Here is a 20,262-nt window from a genome sequence, read left to right as displayed (position 1 = left end):
TGCGTATTCTCTGGAAGAAATTTATTTTTCTATGTACTACATTCAATTAGCTTACATTAACATACATCTGCAAGTATCTTACAGTCGAAGCAACATTGTAAAAACAGGTCCGGGGATGCCGAGAAGCACATCGTCGTATATCTTTTATACTCTGGGCAGTCGCTGTCTTCGGGGACAGCGTCGACACACTTTCCGGAACTAGCGGCGGCGACTCGTCATCGGGTCGCGGCACCTTTATGCGAACGCCGCCGACATCGGGAACTGGGATGGGTCACGGGGGTGCGTCATGCGCAACAGTGTTCCACACAAGACGGTGAGGTGCACTTGAAAGGGCGTTGCAGGGACGGGGTGCGGAGGTGGTGAGGTGGGGGGACGTCAGTAGCGGTCCATGCCGTTGATCATGATGTTGGCCATGCCATTGCGTCGCCTCCGCCAGGAACCGAGATCTTTGGCGTGGTAGCGGAGCTGCTTGAGCCACTCCCTTGTCTCCATGCTGTTCTCCGCCTGCGCAAGGAGAGCAGACGGTTGACGGTGTGGGCACGCATTTCTGCGGCGTCTCGTGGCAGAGGCAGAGGCGGCGGAAGGGTTTTGTCTGGGGGTCGAACTCTGGCTAAATTGATTTCAGGTGAACAGGAACCACTATTTGATTCATAGTTTGGGCCAGGGCTTCGACGTGCTAGAACGATTGAAAGATGCGCGGGGGGTAAAAGAAGGCAAAGAGCATAAAAGGGAATGGGAATAGATTTCACTGAGAAACTTGACTAACAGAACAGGGAAGGTGTCTGGGAACATATGGGCATTGTTCCCATTGACCGAGATTCAAAATGAGATGATTGGTCGCTTCGCTTATTGAACTTCAGTTTCTTGGCATTGTCCATGCCATACTTTTTAGAAGACGTGAATAAGTGATTTTGTTATTAAATTTGATAATACAATTGGGTGAAATAATTTTCTTTTGAAGCCTAAGTGTAGGTACCTTCACAGCCTCTAAATGAAGTCATGGATGGCTTCATCCTGTGTCCTTGCCTAAGCAGTTTCAACTGATACCCTAAAGGCCCGTTCACACTCTTGCAACCGAGTACGACCGAGAGAGACAAGACCGGCTTTTAATCCTCTTGCGACTTCTTAGGACCAGGCGCGCTGCTGCGGAGCTGGTCCTAAGACGTCGTAAGAGGATTAAAAACCGGTCTGGTCTCTCTCGGTCGTACTCGGTTGCAAGAGTGCGAACGGGCCTTAATGTAGATGGAATGCACATATACTGCCAATTAAGGTGATATTACCCTGCCAGCTGAATGAATTGACAATGAATATAGCTGTGTGTGCTGTTGCTAAAACATCTGCAAATGAATTTGACTATAAAGACCTTTCCTTTAGTAACGAAAGGGGAAAGAAATTTGTATAGCTTCCCAGCGAATGAGGTTTATACCTTGAAGAGGAAGCCTTCCTTGGAGGTGTGCTCTTGAATCTCGAAGCAGTCCTTCAGTTCCGGGTCGCAGCTGATGATGCAGCTGCCCAGGGAAAGGGGCTCCTGCAGGTAATCAGATATGCAGGCTTCAGAACTCTTGCAGAGGTATTGACACCAGCAGTTAACTTTATTATGCAGTTACGACAGAACCATTATGCTGTTGAGATATTGAAGCGCAAAACGACGAGGAAGACGGAAAAGTGCACTACCACCGCCAAACCAGTATGTAGGGTGCATGGATTGGCCGGCGATGCCCTGTGGCTGTCGCTGGAAGTAAGATTAATTGCAGGCTGCCAGTTCCTACCGAAGCGACAGCAATGAAAGGCAATAGTGGTGCTGTCACCTTACGTTCTGGGTACAGTCGCTGTCGTACCTCTCGCTTCACTTCTGAGCAGAGCGGTCTAGTTCTTGTGTATGTAGCATGTGCTGTTGCCGTGGGAGAAAAAGTACTGGCCCAATGGCCAGACTCTGCAACTTTAACAAGGATAAAAATCTAGAATGGCCTCTTCTGGAAACACTTCCACTAAATGCAGCTGGAAACATTATTTGTGCTCTATTGCAAAACCGCACAAAAATGGATATATATATATACATATTTTTTCATTTTGGGCTTAGCACTTTTCACTTTTTCAGTATTCAGTTCTGCATCAGATTCTCCTCCTGTCGTCTGTGTCCTGTCCAGAACCAGAAGCGTGTCATTAGCTCCGTATCTATTTCTATTTTAACCCCGACTGCCAACTCTATTAGTTCTACTGTGTAGTGTTGCCTCTTGCTAGCTAGCCATCTATCTGTTTAGCAGTCCCTCATTTCCCAGATTCCCGGTGCGAAAGATTTTCGGCACGAAGTTGAATGGGCATATGGCACGAACGAACGCGAGCATTTCTTAGAAAAATGAAGCTAGGTTCTGTTTGCTCTATTGAGCTATGGTGACTTAGGTTGAGCTTCCGAAACAGTGCTTGCGTGCCGATCACTGCTTATCATTCGCCCCTGGTTGGTGCAAAGAAGGTTCGCTCCCCTTTTTTTATTAGCACCCTTTCTTTCCTTGTATTGGGTACTGAGGAGCCCTGGAATCGAGTCTTTGACAGGGGCACCACTCCTCCCGAAAGTAGCGAATTGAGGTATCGCTTCGACAAACCGCCGGATGGATCCGTCTCGATTGCTGTACCCTCAAAGTGAGCTGCTTCGGTGGCTCTGAGGCAAAGCGCCGGCCTACGGCCGAGCTTTGCCGAGGTGCCTGCAGTACCAGCCGAGGTGTTCACAATACGACGGATGCTTGTTACAGAAAAGGCGCCGTGCAGCCGAGATTTTGGTTGCACATTAAAAGATTTACGTGTGGTTGAAATGAATCTGCTGTCCTTTGCTGGGGCAAGTCAGCAGAAGACTTGGTTCGGTGCATAATACCACGAAATGTTTTACCCTTGAAGCGATTGAGCGGCCCTAGGCCCAAGTGTCAACGAGGCAGGGAGGACTCACTCGGGGCAGCACAAACTTGCCGGCCTTCTCCTTGGCAAGCAGGAGGGCACCGTCCCGGATGCCCGTGTTGCGCGGGAACAGGAGGGAGTTGTCGTGGGCCAGATCGGGCCGGTAGTTGGAGTTTGGCCGTCCCAGCACAGCCAGCAGACCGTGCAGGGACGCGAACCGGGCGGCTCGGCCGTACGGCTGCTGCTCGGCCACCAGGAGGCGGCCGGCCATCACGAATCGCGTCTCGTCTCGGTTCCACCGTAGCAGGTCGAGGGCCATCTGCAGATGTGGCGGAGATGTTTACGCTTATCGCCTGCCGACAGCAACACGCTTCCCAGTGGCTTATCATGACACGGACGAAAAAAGGAAGCCTAGACATCAAACATGCGTACAAAAATATCGAACAAAGCTTAAAAGAATCGCATATACAGCTGTAGTTCTGACATTACTGAGTTTTTAAGGAAGACGAGGCAAAAATGTATCGGTTGAAGGTGATGGAGCGCCATTTAACGAGGCTTCCACTTGTGTTACAGGCAAGGGTTTGGAGTGTCCACCAACGTAAAACAGTTCCGTCGACCTCAGTGGATGTAATGCGTGGGAACTATTTGCATAATTTATTTTTAGGGTTTTGCACGCACGCTTGTTTGATGCCACCTTTCTGGAAAGGGTGCTCGTCCTGACAAGAGAAAGACCAACGGTGTGTTGGACATAATTCGGAAGGAACACTGTCTGGCTGATAATAATTGCGAGACTTCTTACACTGTCCCTTTTCCTGCCGTAACTTTTGGCATCTTTTACAACGCAGCTTTCAGGCGCCCGTTACTGGCTTGAGCAGCGCTGGCGTAACTGTGCGGTGCATTATGGGAAACGTCCCATAATGCAACGCGCGGGTCACGAGTGAGACCTGAACGTTGCATTATGGGACGTTTTCCAAAACGCACCACGCGGTTACGCCGAAACGTCCCATAATGCAACGTGTGGGTCATGATTGAGACCCGCGCATTGCATTATGGGACGTTTTGGCGTAACTGCACTGTGCATTATGGGACGCTTCCCATAATGTCGTCACGTGACGTCGCGAGTTCTGTCACAAGGGTCACGAGGGTCCCGCGTATTGCGTTATGGAAAATGTCCCATGATGCAATGCGCGGCCTCACTTGTGACTTGCACGTTCTCTCCGTACCTTCCCCTCCTCCTCCTCAAGAGCTGCACTCTAATTTGGCATTGCAGGGAGTTGTAAACATCTATCATTATCTTTTACAAATATGTGCACCATGTGAAAACTACTGGAAGCAATCAAAACCAAAGCTTCTGAAAAATTCAGGATAAGAAAAATTAGACTCTGTCATCCTTTTTACAGGCAACTGAGAGCAATGAATGGTTCCTGCGCCCAGTTCTTTTGTCTCCCAGTGCTGTGTGCGGTGCCACCTAGAAACTCACTTGTGCTCCTTGAAGGCTCTACTGAGTTTTTATTTTTAGTTTTATAATATTCCGACTTTAACACAATCGTTCATATGATCCATAGGGAACTGTTGACAGGAAATGTGATGTGGTAGCTTATTGTCGGAACGCTTTGCTAACGGATACCTCTTTTGGGACACTGACCAAGTTGAGCGTTCAAGACAGTTCACCTTTCTCAGCTTGATACTTCCGACGCCCAGATTGGCTGGAGCTCGCCTTGGGTTGACGGAAATGCTTGAAATTCGCCTCCAGATCTTGGTCGGGTTGGTGCCTCTCGTGAGCTGCGGGGTGTGGAAAAGTGCACAGTTAGGACAGCGGCCTAAATTCGTTGAGTGTCGCCGAAGCGGGACTATGTCCAGCAGGCAGGCCTTTGGGCAATGCACTGTGGACAACGTGCACTGCAGGACAGTCTATAGAACTATAATTTGTGACCCGTTAAAGAGTTCAAGAGAAGCTCCCCCCCCTCTTTCCCCTTTAGCTAAATAAATGCAGGAGAGGAGATTGCCTCCTCTCCAGCGTTCGTTTTGTTAAAGTTTAAAGAGGTTTGAGGAGCTTCCCTTGAACATTTAACCTGTCACCACCTATAACGCAGTTGTAACTGGAATATTCTCTGAAGGGATCAATTCATTGCCCCAGGACAATTAGATTGGTAGCTAGTTGCTCTTGAAAGGAAGTGACGGACATTCTCTACTTTTATTGGACTACTGTATGTCACAAGACGGCAGTTGGAGGCCCACCTGGTTGATGTGCTCTAGGTGCAACTGCACCCTGTGCTGAGCATCGCGAAGCGCTTCCCTGTCCTGGTGGGAGTGGGGCGTGACCTTGTAAAGACGGCTGAGCAGCAGTGGATACCTGCACAGTGGCACGAAGGATCCCTGTGACGCACTGAATGACTATAGTAACGTCTGAAAGACATCTTTTTGCCTATAACCTGCATGGCTGAGAAACCCTAAATACGTGTTCTTAGTAAAGCAGATGAAGCCTGAAAATTATAATCCTGATAGGCCTAAAAGAGTTGCTATCTAGACTGGCCTATGGTATGATCTAGAACTTGTCTTTACAGCACTGCATCACAAAGCTGGAAAGCCTCGCAGATAGTGATGACAACACTGTTTATTGAGGGTCCTGGAGAAGTGTGCTCAAAGCTATGGTCAAGTTGAATTGGGATGTCTCGTTTGACAGATTGAGCAGTCAGACCCAATAATTTCTCCAGAATGGCTGAGCGATTACCGTAGATGGATTAGATGGACTTTTAGAAATGGAAACTGCACAAAGTGACAACGTTTTCAATCTTCACAAGTATAAAACTGTGACATCGGAGGAGTTGCAAGACGGCAAGAGGCGTATATACTTGTGGTTCTTTTGAGAGCTATCAGAAGTAGACAAGAGGCGACGTTTGTGTGGTACCCACTTTGTGACCCTCTGAACCGGTGCCATGAGGAAAGCCGCGAGGTTCATCCTTCGAAGAAGCGTGTTCTCCATCTGGGACACCCTCAGAAATATGCGTAGTAGCTCCTTCTCTTTCTCCTGGGCCATTAGACTCAGCGAAGCATTTGCCTGTGAAAGAAAACAAGAATAAACGACAAAGTACGCCGTCCGAGTGCAAGACCTTGAGCAACCCGAGTTTGAGTCCGATGTGCACGGTAATGCTGCGCGTTCGGACAAATTAACGCAGTGAATGCGATGGAAGTTCCAACGAGCACCCAAGACAAATGCATCCACGATATCAAGGAAGAACGAAAGGCTTTGTTCAGAGGCATATTGGATGCAAAGGACATTGTAATTACCCCCTGTAATGTGCCCATGGCATTGATGGTGCATTTCAGAAAGGCGGATCTCTGGTGTGCACGGTGGTATACTGTTGCCTGCCAGTGTGCCTCAAAAGGACACTGTAGATGATCTCACCTTGAGGTGCTTGGAATTTGACAATAAACAAATAATGAGGCAGTCTTTGGTGTCTAAATTTGGGCCTGGTTAAGAGTTGAGGAAACGTTCCTCCCACCTCTTTCTACTTTAGCAGGGCAAAACAGTGGAGAGGAGGTCGCTTTCCACTTTAGCAAAGCAAATGCTGGAGAGGAGGTCACCTCCTCTCAAGCTCTTGCTCCACCAAAGTGCAAAGAGGTTGGAGGACTGAACTTTTCACCTGAGGAATGAAATAATATCCGAAACAGTGCTGGTTGACCCAGCACAAAATCATCTTTCTAACAATGCTCTGGTACTCTCAAGTGCTCCAAGTGTTGGGGCCTTTATGAAGATTGATTCTGTGATTATTCCTCGGCTGGTTACACGGATGTCAAGCCCTCATCCTATTCTACTGCTGGCTTTTGGTCGGAGGTACCCACCTGTCTAACACAGTAGGTCTGGAAGGCCTGGAGCATCCCGGCGGCACCGAGGAACAGCTTTCCTATGTCCACAGTTGTGTATTCCTGCACAGAAGCGACAAGCTATAGAGCCTTCTCCTGGAAGCCGGAGCTGAGCATATTTCCTGTGGTAAACTCCAAATACCTCGTCTCCTTGCTCGCTGGCAATGTCCAACGCGTCCTGAAGCTTTTCGGAGAAGGATGTGTTGACCGTAATGAGCTCGTCCAAGTTCAGGAAGATCTCGTGCAATTGTGGCTTCGTAAGCAACCCCGCGGTTTCGATGGGCTTGTAGAATTCCTGCGTGGGCAAAAAAAGGGCAGACATTACATTTTAGTTGAACTCTATTGTATAATGGAACTGTTCCATTCACGACGCCTTGCAAGGGACAGCAGCAAACTTCCCCGTCGCAATATGAAACACTTGTAAATTGGCCCTCTTTCGAACAGATATCCGTATGTGTATGCACACACTTTCTATCACGTCAAACGTCAGTCACTGCAAGCTGCTGTGGAAAGCGTCAGTAAGAGCGGATTTAGAGCAGGGTGGAGAATATCAAGATGATTCAAATCATGATTTGCATCATGATTTAAGTCGGACCAGTTTTATTGTAATGATTTAAAGAAAAACTTTCCTACAAAAATAATCCCAAAAATATTTGTTATTTACCATTTATCTATCTTTTTCTCTACTTTGTCAGTTACATAACGTTTTAATGCATGTAAATAAAATTCTGAAAGCTGTAAATGTAATGCCTTATATTGCAAGAATATCAGAATGTGAAAAGTAAATGAAGTTTGACATGGTGGATGTAACAGCTTTAAAAAACGACTGCATAAGGACGCTGATATTGATGAAACGCTAAAAATGCTATAAACAGCCCCGCGGACTCTGAGCTAAATCCTGGTTTTTGTTGTTGTAAATTCTCGGCTTTTTAAGCAATTCCTGCTAAAACAACAATCACGAGAATGATAATATTGTAAGAGATTTCTGCAGCCCATCCAGGTTGAAGGGTGGACAGCATGCACAGTATCAAAAACGCTGACATTGAGGAGAAATTTTCAAAGCGATATGACAGGTCATTGTTGCACGTCAGGCGCTTGTTCAAGGTGACTCCAAATTACTCTCAAAAGTTGTGTAAGCGAGGATAGGGTTGAAATTACCGATCACTAAGGAGCTGAAGTAACACCGTTCCCATGATTCTCTTAGCGCGAGCCGGGGCGGTTGGGGGATATAGCAAATGGTCTATGAAACTATACTTTGAAGTTACAGCAAATATTTTTGGGCATACTTTCAAAAATCGGGTGGATTGATCAATCAGACTGCCATAAGAATCGCTATTTTTAGCCACGGTGATTTATATCAAAATAATTTGATCTAAATGAAATCTGATTTATTTGTTTTTTTTTCCTCCCTGACTCTCTCCCTCTCGATTATATATATATATATATATATATATATATATGTATGTATTTTTTATTTTGCTTCAAATTTTTATATTTTGTGGCACATGTTCCAGCAAGAACAATCCTGTTTATTTTAATGTCCTGACATGTTTAGTTTCTGAGAAAAAGAATTTCAATGAAGCGGGAAATAACGACGAGGTTTTGATCATTGTCGTGTGTGGCGTCTTAGAGCGCAGCTCTTAGGCGCCCGTTTCCGGCTTGAGCGGCGTCGGCGTCGCCGTCGGCGTAATCGCGCGGTGCATTATGGGTAAATTCCCTAGTAAAAAAATCATTTGTATGAGAAATTTCTTGTGTCCAATAAACACATGAATCATACAAGATCTATAAGAACATATAAGAACCATATAAGAATTATATGAGAACTATATAAGAATTATATAGGATATAAAAGAACCCCATAAGAAACTTCCCCTTAGTTTCTTATATGGTGCTTGTTTGTTCTCATATATCTTATTTAGTTCTTATATAGTTCTTACATGGTTCTTATAGGTTCTTATATATCTTGTATGATTCATGTGTTTATTGGACATAGAAATTTCTCATACAAATGAGAATTTTCAATAGGGTTTCCCCGCTAAATCTAGAGGAATAATTTTTCCGCTAAATTTAGCGGAATATTTTTTCCACTAAATTGAGCGGGGAATTGTACCCGCTAAATTTAGCGGAGAGAGAACGCGGTGAATAAAAACAGGAGCTGAGAAGGGCACTTTTTTTCGGATTTTCTTTCAATAGGCTTAATTTTTATTTAAATCACACGTTTAGTTACTATCTCTACATAGGCATACGGCATATGTTTCAGAGCACAATCGGTGAAGTTTATACCAAATTTAAATTAAATTTAGGAGTAGAATGGATTCTAGAATGACCTTACTGAGTTAAGTTTTCGCCCCCATGAGTTTGCATATTCATATAAGTAAATGTAAAATGTCATTTTCTGAACTTTTTTTTTTTTTTTTTTTTTTTTTGTACACGAATACGGGGATTGGTGGTCGAGTGGGCTAGCGCACACCAGCTCGAAGCACGCGCGGAGCGAAAACTCGCGCTGCAGAACGCAGGGATTCTGGGTTCAATCATCACCACTGGGGGGGATCGGTGGCCGAGTGGTCTAGCGCACACCAGCTCGGAGTACGTGGAGCGAAAGTTCGCGCTGCAGAACCCAGGGATCCTGGGTTCGAGCCCCACCCCTGCCCGTTTCGATCTGGATGAGCATCGTATACCGGCGTGCGGTCATGTATCACTACTGCGTGATGCACGTTAAAGATCCCAGGCTAGCGGCTGTACCGCACTGGCTAAATTTCTCATCTACAGCTGGGAGACTCGTCGCCCCTGTGAGGCAGACCAAGTTCTAGGCTGTATAAACACACACAAAACCCAATTATTAATCATCACCACTGCCCGTTTCGACCGGGATGAGCATCGTACAGGCGTGCGGTCGCTTACAACTACAGCGTTATGCACGTTAAAGACACCAGGCTAGCAGTGGTACTGTACGCGCTAGATTTATCATCTACACGTGACCCGGTGTCGCCGCACGTGAGAGGCAGACCGACCTTGCGCCATATAAACACAAACGTCTTTTTTTTTTTTTCTTTTTTTTTTTTTACCCGAATATATTGCTATTTGTTTTACCCTTGATTTTATACCTTAGATAACCGTTCACAGATTTTTAGTCCATGTCCTTCATCAATCATTGTGTGTTTCGAAAGTGGCTGGTGGTTCTTCAGCTAGCTGAGTGTCTGAGGGAATCTAGTCTGCTCTGCAATACATCTGCAATGCTCTGCAATACTAAGAACAGGGCGGTTTCACAGAGATGGGAAAGACGAGTGAGCATGTTCTCTGAGCATGTTCTCTGAGTGAGCATGTCCTTCAACAGCCTGACATGGTAATCATGCCTTGTACACCGTTACTCGAAAAACAAAACAAAAAACACTAATCGATTACAATCGCAGTTACTCTTAAAAAAAGGTATTCAATCAGATCACTCAATTTCTCGGGCCGAAAAATAGTTGGCCGTTACTCGAAGAAGTAACCGTCACGAGTAATTTTAGTACTTCCAAAAAACCCTTGCGATTATTCCTAATAAAAGTAATCAAACGATTTCAAATATTACTCCAAAAAGTAATCGGTTTCAAGTTTTTGATAACCGTAAAATCCCGAAAGAACGCCCACCCAAAGTGAAAAGAGTGAAAAACACGGGGTGGGCTTATCTTTGGGGATGACTCAGCAAAACTTTATAAACAATTGCTTATTTACATCGGGGCACCCGCTACAAACCACGTGACGTGGGAACGTTACCGGGGACACGGTAAATTCGCTTTTAGATGCGATAAACACGCGGGAATTCGCTACGAACTCCTGTGTCAAGGGAAACGATACCACAGGCGGCGGACGCTGCGGAGTCGCGTTTCACGGTGCGAAGAACCCGCGGAAACCTGCCGAGAACTCGCATCTCACGGGAACGAATGTCGAGGACGCAGACGATTCAAATTTCGTGGTGCAATAGACAGGCAGGAACCTGCTACAGACTTGCTTGTCACGTGGACTGATATCGCGCGCGCAGATGGCGGACAAAAAAAAAAAAAAAAGAAAACCAAGGGAATTTGTTACAAGCTCGCCTGTAACGGGAACGAATACCGCAGATTGTGGACGCGGCAGAATCACCTTTCACATTACGATATACACGCGGGAGCAGCTCGCGTGTGGGGATCGTGGACAAAAGCGCGGGAATCCGCTACAAACTCGCCTGTCACGGGAACGGATACCGCAGATCGCGCGGATGCAGCAGAATCACCTTTCACGATGCAATATACACGCGGAAACAACTTGCGGGTTACGGGAGCCGATATCGCGGACGAAAACGCTAGAACCCGCTATGAACTCGCTTCTCAGACGTGCTGGTACCGTAGATCGCACGATCGATGCGATTCCCGTCGTACATCGCGTGACGTCCAACAGGAATCGGGGGGTGGGCGATGTTTCGGAACCTTCATGTTACGAATATTTAGGGGAAAAAAATGGGATGGGCGATCTCTCGGGGGAGGGCGTCCTTACGGAAATTTAATTGAGTACCTTACAAGTCCGCATGGTGTTCCCAGTGGAATGATACACAACGAAGTGTACACTTGTCATGCGCGTTCGGAGGGGGGACGGAGGTGTGTGTGTGTATGTGTGGGAGGGGGTGAGGGGCAGGCAAGCAGCAAAGCAGTTTTCGTTTTTGGAATTCTACGAATATATAAGTGAATAGATGGATGCTAACGGTTGCACCCTTTGTAACGGGCGGTAGCTTGCGTCACCTAGCCCAGAAACTAAAAACTAAAAGTGTGATTCCTCCCCTCGTCCTTCCAAGAAAATTTTTTTCCCCTCTGCAATTTTGTAACTATCACCAAGCGGTGTGGGATGTGATCAGAATGACCTTTGGGGGATCGGGCAAAAACAAATATAAAATTGGCAACTCCCCCGGCGAGGGAGTTGCCAATTTTTCTCTAGTCAAGCCTAGTCGGCGTTACCCCAACACCGGGTGCACTGAAAGTCAGGGTGGAGACTTTAAACCTCCAAAATTGCCCATAAAAAAAAAGAAAAAAAAAATAGCGAAATTTATTTTTGCTTGTGCTTCAAAAGTTTGTTTCTCCCAAAATTAACTGTTGACTACTCCAAAAGATGCTCCGAAATGAGTCGGACCAATCACAACACGGCGAATCTTGCACATCCCAATCTGGAAACAAAGAGGGTAGCCGTACCTCCTTGACGATGCGCAAGTCGTGGCCGTACTTCAGCTCCGTCTGCACGATCTCGGTGATGATCTCCCGGCGTTCCGTGCGCTTCTTCTCGCACTTGGGACAGACTAGCTCTTCGTCTCCGGTCACCTGGAAGGACGAGATGATCGCCGATGAAACCACCGGAGCCACGGGTCGGACCAATACTACCGCCTAAAAGACAAGGCCGTGCGCCTTCTCTCCGAACGCCATCGTTGGATGAGGTTGAACCTTTTCAATTGTGCGGCGGCTTCGAGAATTCATAACAACCAAGATTTAAGTCGGAGTCAGCGGGGCTGTTTATAGCATTTTTAGCGTTTCTAACTTAATATCAGCGTCTCTGAAGCTGTACGAGAACGATAATCAGCCAGGTTGAAAGGTGGATCGCATGCAGAATATCAAAAACGCTGACATTGACGAGAAATTTTGAAAGTGATATGACAGATCTCTGGGCTGTATACGACGCTTTTTCAGGGTGCCTCCGTATTACACTCAAAAACTGTGTAATCATAGAATTGGTCTAAATTAACGATCACTAGGGAGCTGAAGGAACACCGTTCCCATGATTCCTCGAGTGCGGGCCGGGCCGCTTGGGGGATTCAGCAAATGGGCTATTGGTTAAAAAGCCGAGAATTCACAACCACCAAAACGGGGATTTAGAGTCAGCGGGGCTGTTTATAGCATTTTCAACGTTTTTAATATCAACGTCTTTGAAGCTGCACGAGTATGATAATACTGTTGTAAGAGATTTCTGCAGCTCAGCCAGGTTGAAGGGTGGATGGCATTATGGAAAACGCTGACATTGATAATAAAATTTAAAAGTGACTTGGAAGGTCATTGGACTATCACTAGGCAACGGAAGGGACACCGTTCCCATGATTCCTCGAGTGTGGGCCGGGACGATTGGGGGATTTAGAAAGTGGTCTATTGGTTCGTGTACCGTACCTGCTGGTCGCAGTCGGCGCATCGCTGTTCCTCGCTGTTCCCGTTGGGGGAGTGCTCCAAGGGCCCCGCATAGCGATCACCTCCGATTCCGCTGTCGTTTCTCTCGACGTCTGCACTTGATGGCTGCCGGGCGAGATTTGTGACGATGAAAGGTTGAAAGCAACTGTCAATGAATCAGTTGGCCACCAGAAAGTACCCGACCTTAGGAGAACCTTAACGTATGAAAACATTATGAGATGTTTTGTCGCTAGTAGGGCAAGGACAGGAAAGTCAGCAATGAGTGCACGTGTTCTCTTACTTGGCACTCTTAGTTTTACGGATGTTTGCCCTAGCCCGTGTTTTCCTACTCTACGATATAATCGGCTGTTGTATTTTATTCACACAATTTGCAAATCCTCTTGATATTGCGATTAAACGTTTCCACAAAGCGGTTACGGCAGACCACGTGAACAGAAAGCTCAGATCCTTGTTGAAGACTCATAAAATGATCTCTCTTTTTATGATGCAATACAGTGTGAGTAAATGCGCACCCCAGTTGGATGGTCTCAAGTACGCTTCAATAAAAATGGCCTCAAGATTAACTTGACGTACTTGTTTCCCGCGTTTCACAATACTCCATGATCGAAGTATTGTGTTTTATCTTATTTGGCTTCAATATTTCTTTAAATATCTTTTTATTTATTTAATTTTACTGTTATAGAGATCGGACGTATGATAATTTCCCAAACTCGCGATAAGACTTAAGGCGGGGTGACAGGCGGCACCCTACGTGCCGCTAGGATTGGCGACCTTCTATATCCACACTAGCAACAAGCACCGCATGCGATTTTCACACACTTGGAAACGACGAGTACTGACGCCATGAGCCACGGTCGGGACACTTATCGCGACTCTGTTGCGTCTGCTTCACGGCTAACGAATTTGATATTGAAGGGTACTAATTTCGCTGGTGACTGCCTCGGCAATTAATGAGGTTACAAGTACCGATGTTGCTTAGTTAGTTGGCTTGTTCTCGTCAATATTTTACATAAAACGTAATTTTCTGAAGGTCCCAGAAGTGTATCTCCTGGTACAAGACATTGGTACAGGCAATAAATATTTGACGTAATCGCTAAAGCAACCTCTGCTCAAGCTGTTTGAAGAGGGTTTATGTAGCCGCTCTGGCTCAATGGGCCGCAGTACCCTTTTCCGCTCTCTTTGTACACCCTTCATCAACTGAAGAATCGTCCAATGGTATCCCACTTTACGAGCGTGTGTTACTCGAAGAAAAGGTGAAACCATGGTTGCAAGTCATTGTAACACTCTTTCTTGCGTCTCTTCTAACCAAGTGAAAAGCGCAACCATAGTCCTGTCTACTTTTTTGGCTGCTGGTTCAACCTATAGAGTCACTGAATAAGCGCTTAGAGCGTCGGCACCATGTTCCCCGATAATCTTGTAGGCACCGCCATTTTGGTGCCTAGCGGGCGCAATCGACGATAGTTCGGATTTTAAGGTGTTACTTCTTCATGAAGCTCAGATGGTATCGCTTTGCTCGTTCGAGGAGGGCTATTTTAACATTTATGGAGAGCGGAAAAGCGTTTCCTGCGGTTTAAGACGAAGTGAATTGGCAACCATGACTCAGCAGAGCTCAAGTGTCGTTACTCTGAAGCGTCGCTTGTTTGGTGACTACGTTGAACGCATATTTGCAGCGCACGATCAGGGTGCCACTCACGAGTTTGTCCAGAGCGGTGTCTTCTGCCAGGGCCTCGAAGGACACTGTGCCAAGGTCACTGACGAGGTTCTCGAGACCCCGCACCTTGGCGTCTTCGAGGTATCCCAGAATATCTGCCTTTGAGGCGCCCTCAAAGAAAGACTTCTGCGGAATGTCGAACGGCAGCACCTTTTTTTCTCCTGCAAAGTAGGCGCCGAAAATGTTCAAAATTACGTTCTTGTAGGTCTGAGGTCACCGCACAACACTCTCAGAAGTGCACCTTTAGCATGCCTTGGTTATTACACCATATTACAGTAATTCAACCGCATTCAAGGATGGTATATTTGATTCGCGAAGTGGGCTAGTATTAAGTTTAGATACGTGGCATTAGAGCTTGTGAAACCACCGACTTCTGTGCTCCGCAAAACTGTGTTGCTCTGCCTGCCGGTTGTCTTGTTCGAAATTTATTTTGTGTTTTCAATTACTACAATAGTAAAAAAAAAAAGCTTTATTAAGAGTAACATTGGCTGGTTATATTACGCACGGGTAAGTCACTCTCCCCTCCCCATCACTGTCTGGGGTCCCGACTGCGGACCACTATATTCCTAACTAGAAATGGAGTGTAGAAATCGTCCCTAGCCAACATGAAACGATTCATCATTCTGCTGTGTACGGCAGGTGACAAACGAGCGTGCGATGATAGCCGTCCAGCGGCTGGACTTTCTCACAGGAAAGTATACAGGGCGTTCCCACGATTCATTGCGTGCATCACGCGTGGCTATTTGGAATGTTTGCAATTAATGCGCAGCTGCTTCTATCGTCTTCTCGGTGCGGTTAAGCATTTCGCGATTTCCGAACGCAAGGAAAGCAGGACGATGACAAAACAGGGTACGTATCGGCATTGGGATGTGTTCGCTCTGTTTTCTGAACTCGCAGTGGTAAGATAAAAGGAGTCACTTCCAGGTTGCATACGGAACATACGAGCCCGCCCAACCGTATACATCGGAACAGCCCAGCAATTTCCCGCGCCTCGCGGTGCAATTGTCAAGGAGCATTCTGGTACTTTGGCAAGCTGGAACTCACTGTGCTGCTGGGTTGGTTGATCGGGCAGTTCTTCGTAGACGGGCTCCTGGGAGGCGCTGCAGTCGTCGTAGACCGCACACTCAGGGGCCGACACGACCGTCGGCAGCGTGTCCGCGTACAGGGGTTCGTCCGGGGACCGTGCCGTCGGCCGGCTCTGTGGAGCTTTCTCTTCGCGGGGAGCCCTCGTTCCGCCGGTCAGGGAAACGTAGAATGTCGACGTCGATTCCTGCGCGTAATGGCCGGTTTTTGTGCTCTTAGTTATTCATGAATAGATCATCATAACTTACAGCGCGACTGGGACAAAAAGAAACTCTGTCTATCCTTGTCCCATGCAGTCGCGCTGTAAGTTATGATGAGCTCTTAACCACTCGCCAAATTGTCCATTTTGCTATCCATGAACAGTTTCAGCACAATATTCTTGATTGAGCTGGTCGTTCCATGCTGGTAATTATTAAATAGCATGAACGAGACGAAGACAGAAGAAAAGGTGTCGTATGTGTGCTTTTTGTTTCTTCTGCCCTTGTCTTGTTCGCGCTATTTGGTGATTGACACCATGAATAGTCGTTTTCTGCCTTTGACGACCATTGTACTTGTCCCCATCCCCATGAATGCTGGAGCGTCTCTTCTCCGGCGTTTGCTCTGCTAGAGCGCAAAGAGTGGAGAGTTCTGCGTGACGAACTTGTCCCGATTTTCTTAACTTGCAGCGGAGTATGGTTTCACTTATGGAGAAAGTGGTCTTCCCAAATCCACTGCTACTCCATAAGAAAGAGAGACGAAGTGTGTGTGTGTGTGTGGGGGGGGGGGGGGGGTAGAAAATGTCAGCGTGCAACGAAATCAATTGTAGCGAAGAAGAAAGGACAGACCATGAGGCAATAAAACCACAAGGAGAATAAAACTGGCTGATTTCTGCCTGCTCCTTGCTCCTCCACGTTGGTCAGGCAACCGGTCTTGTGGCCAGTGGCCAAAGAGTGTTCATTCATTGGCCAACGCTTGGCCGATGGCTGATGGCCAGTGGCCATTGGCCAATGGTCAGAGGGAGGCCAGTCATCAGCCAATCTCTCGCCACTGTCTGGCCACTGGCCAAAGGACCATTGCCAGCCATTGGCCAATGCTTGGCCAACTCTCTGCTGTTTGGGGAGCTTGTTGTGAGAACTGGGAGACGGGATATATCCCGTCTCCCTGTGTTCCGACGTCCCGCAGCGGCGGGACGTCGGAGTCACATGACATGGGGACGTTACCTTTGCCGGCTGCAGTCTCTGAACGATGGTGACGCCACCAGGACTTGCGGGCATGGCCGCCGGAGCGGCGAACAGGGCCCTCGCCGAGTCGCCGTCCAGCTGAGGCGCAGAATGCCGCATCCGGGGCCTTCGCTTGGCGGCACCCGTCCGTCGGACCGGGTAGCTGCCGCTGAGTCTCCCGTGCGAGCTGATCAGCACCCGAGTGCCCGTGCTCGTCTGGCTGGTCACCATCACCGTGTTCTCAGCAGGACCTTCTGCGTAGAGTCGGAGCGACAGGGGGTTGGGGGAAAGCTCTCGCTGGGCCCCATAACTTCTTCTCAAAACGCACTTAACGGTAGCGGGTGGTCGCGACAAGTTTGGATCGGGGAGGCTAACGAGAAAACATCATCACTGTATACTATTTTGTGGCGCGTTTGTTTAAGACAGCGGATAATTAGACAGCCCCAATGGCAGTGATGGAAGTGCTGCGCCAAATTGCGGCATGAACGAAAGTCTGGTACATCGTGCGCCAAAACGCCATTTTTGCTAAGCATTGCGCCATTCCTGCGCCGAGATGGGCTTAGAGCAACATGAAATTAATATTTTATTATTGGTCGACCCTAATATTCAGCAAAGTAGAAGAAAATAAAAATTTTACGAGTACGAATTTCACGGCGTCTCAACTGAACGTATAGTTCGTTTCGCCTTAGGTCGCAGCACAGTCGTAGGCTCGAGCACATACAGCCAGAAACAGACACACTAAATGCGCAAGTCAAGGGACATTCCCTGCACTTGATTGGTTTCGCCGATGAAGAACGCGTACAAGAAGGTGACGAATGCCACAATGTCGCGCTCTGATGTTGCGAATCAACCGGCCAGAGCCGTTGATGCTGAGCTTCAAGCGCTCTGGCCGGTTGATGCGTTGGCTTGTTGATCGCCGACATCGTCTAATTTTCCAGACGATGTCGTCGATGTCAGGAACTAGGAGTTCCGAGAAAAACTGTGCAAAAATAGTAGGATTGACGATTGTAGCTACCGCGATAAAGCAGAACCAGGGTCTTGTACTCCTGGTAAGATCGCTCGATTATCACGCCTACCACATGCCTTCGTTCGGTGGCCGCTCGCGTCAACCATCACCACCTCTCACCAGCGTGCGCGCGTCGAGCTTCACCGCTTTGCACCGGAGTGCTAGGGTGCAGCGGTTGACACGGGGGAGCGCCTGGCTTAGCGCCATTGGGATTATTACGGGTCAACCTTATTTGTCCTAATTATACGTTAATTTCTAATTAGGAAAAAAAAATAAAGACTGATCAGAGAAGGAGAGAGAGAGAGAGAAGAAAATACGGGTCTATATATATGTCAATAAATACCTTAGTCACGGTAGCTCCTGTGCAGCTGTCGATCGAAAGAGAAAGACCTTTTGGGTTTGTGTTTTTGCAGTTTATGATATTAGAGTTTTGAGGTTGGTAGGTTCGTTAAACTTACGGTACGCATGTTTATTGGTAGACGTGTTAGCGGATATGTGGGTTCTTGCTGGCATTTTACACAAGTGATATTTACAGGCTAAGCAAACTACCGAGTGTAAAATGGGGAGGGAGAGAGGATATATCCCAATGAAGTATTGCGCTGATTCACTGTTCAACCACTTCTTAATACCCATTATAAATTAAACTTACTCTGACTAGAGACGTATTTAAGAAGACTGTGTTCATTTTACGCCCTATCTATCCTTATCACAAACGGTAATAAACAATATGCTCGAGTATCAAAGAGGAACCCTATAGATCGCTATCATAAATGAACTCATTTAGAGATGCAATCACTTTTTCATTCTCAAGTGACGTGTAACAGATGTCATCTGCTCCAAAAGCGTCACTGGCTGCTCCAAATCAATATTTTGCCTGCTACAAAACAAAAGATCAAATGCCCCTTCCATCACTGCAATGGGTGTCTGGTGTCTTTGCTGCATTCGCGGCTTGTAACACCTTATGCACCGTATCCAGTCTACCCATTCGGTACAGAGAGCGGGAGATGAACCGTAAGTGTGTTTTCCTAGCCACGAGCCGCAAGTAGGTTTACCAACTCGCCGGATCAGGAGTAATACATCGCATATGCAACGAAGCTGGCAACCGCAATTTGTAAAGCTAAGTATGGCGGCACTCGCACAGTATATCCCCGTTTGATGCCGCGCGGCCACATGTGGCTGCATCCGAGCCTCAAATGTATGTAAACCAAGAACCACGTGACGCCGTACTATTTCAAGCACGCGCAGTCTTTCCTCCTGTCCAGTTAGCATAATGATGACGGTCCTCACGCGGCGGTTTTCTTGGGCGAACCCTATTGTTTTCCATCTTCCTGTCGGCGGTCCGCCACGGGTGCAACAACGAGACCGACTGCCGTTCGCCGATGCTCCATTATAAGCGTCTCGGGCAACGAAAATGGACGCCGCTCCCTTTACAAAACGTACGGCACACTTTCCGCGTTTCATCGTCGGCGTACCGCAGAAGACGGGACCGCCTGGCCGCCGCCCCAGCGGGAGCAGACAGAAGATGAACTGCGAGAAAGAGCGATTGGCGGAGCCGGTCCTCGTCAACTTATCGCCGCAGCAACTCCCGTAAAGAATCTCTTGGAAGAAGCGAGCTTGAAACGAGGGCGCTTCCCATCGGGACGCTTTTGTCTCCTGCTTTTGCATAACGGCTTCGCGTGGGCCAGCGGAGCGCTGCCATAGTGAGCGCGTCGTGACGTCTTGCAGACCACCGCGGGACCGACGGCAACCAGTTCTTGGCGCCGCCGTCGTCGTCTTCAGGACGGTGCAAGCTTCTCTACCCGATTCGGCGCCTATTGTTCTCGTTAAATTGCAGCGGCGGCGGCAGCGGTGGTGGTGGTCTTTTGAAAAAGGCAGTTCTGGGAGTCTTCAGGCGGCTAATCTCCAGGGTCGGTGCGTGCCCTCTCTCCCTCTCTTTCTGCACTGTCCTTAGAGTCCCGTTCGAGTCTTTTCAAGTCTGAAGACTCCGTGGCTTGGTGGTTGGAGGGGCGATCATCGGAGACGCGGTACAGGTCACCGCACTTTCGTGACGATCGCACACGTTTTCAAAATACTTCGGGTGTATACGGGGTCGGACTGTCACGGGGATATGCCAACACTGCAACCCAGGATCAGTTGTCTTTAGGTTGTAGGGCTTCGAGTCCTCCAGGCAGAGCACGAGAGAAATAATTTTGACGAGTCGTGGAGTTGGGCTAGCTAGCTTACCATAAAAAGCAGCACGAAAAGTCTGAGGACAAGTTGAAGGAGCACATACACACAGCGCTGTTTCGAATATTCTGGTGATAAATAGACCCTTTCCGAAAGTCAGTCTACCCACCT

General features: G+C 47.6%; 1 protein-coding gene across 1 annotated transcript; it reads right to left on the bottom strand.

Annotated features, from left to right (window-relative positions):
• On the bottom strand, window positions 1-17,159 carry LOC8043504 (FERM, ARHGEF and pleckstrin domain-containing protein 2). Its single transcript, XM_029972768.4, has 13 exons — window positions 16,920-17,159; window positions 15,682-15,907; window positions 14,620-14,798; window positions 12,909-13,031; window positions 11,949-12,074; window positions 6,893-7,045; window positions 6,730-6,813; window positions 5,799-5,944; window positions 5,125-5,239; window positions 4,558-4,668; window positions 2,939-3,205; window positions 1,427-1,528; window positions 1-504 (listed from the first exon to the last, which is right to left on the bottom strand). The coding sequence occupies exons 1-13, from the start codon at window positions 17,148-17,150 to the stop codon at window positions 376-378; spliced, it is 1,992 nt and encodes a 663-aa protein (XP_029828628.1). The 5' UTR covers window positions 17,151-17,159; the 3' UTR covers window positions 1-375.
• Window positions 17,160-20,262: the final 3,103 nt, after the last annotated feature.

Source organism: Ixodes scapularis, unplaced genomic scaffold, assembly GCF_016920785.2.
Source record: "Ixodes scapularis isolate PalLabHiFi unplaced genomic scaffold, ASM1692078v2 PGA_scaffold11__112_contigs__length_91849675, whole genome shotgun sequence".
Classification (NCBI taxonomy): domain Eukaryota; kingdom Metazoa; phylum Arthropoda; class Arachnida; order Ixodida; family Ixodidae; genus Ixodes; species Ixodes scapularis.
The sequence above is the reverse complement of the archived record's forward strand: the minus strand, read 5'-3'. Positions and strand labels throughout refer to the sequence as shown.

Bases quoted from the DNA above. Each gene is read 5' to 3' on its own strand.
- LOC8043504 (XM_029972768.4), bottom strand. From the start codon at position 17,150: ATGGTGACCAGCCAGACGAGCACGGGCACTCGGGTGCTGATCAGCTCG. The intron at 4,669-5,124 runs GTGGGCCTCCAA...CACACCCCGCAG, and splicing joins ACCTAGAGCACATCAACCAG to CTCACGAGAGGCACCAACCC. The intron at 3,206-4,557 runs GTGAACTGTCTT...CCACATCTGCAG, and splicing joins GAAGTATCAAGCTGAGAAAG to ATGGCCCTCGACCTGCTACG.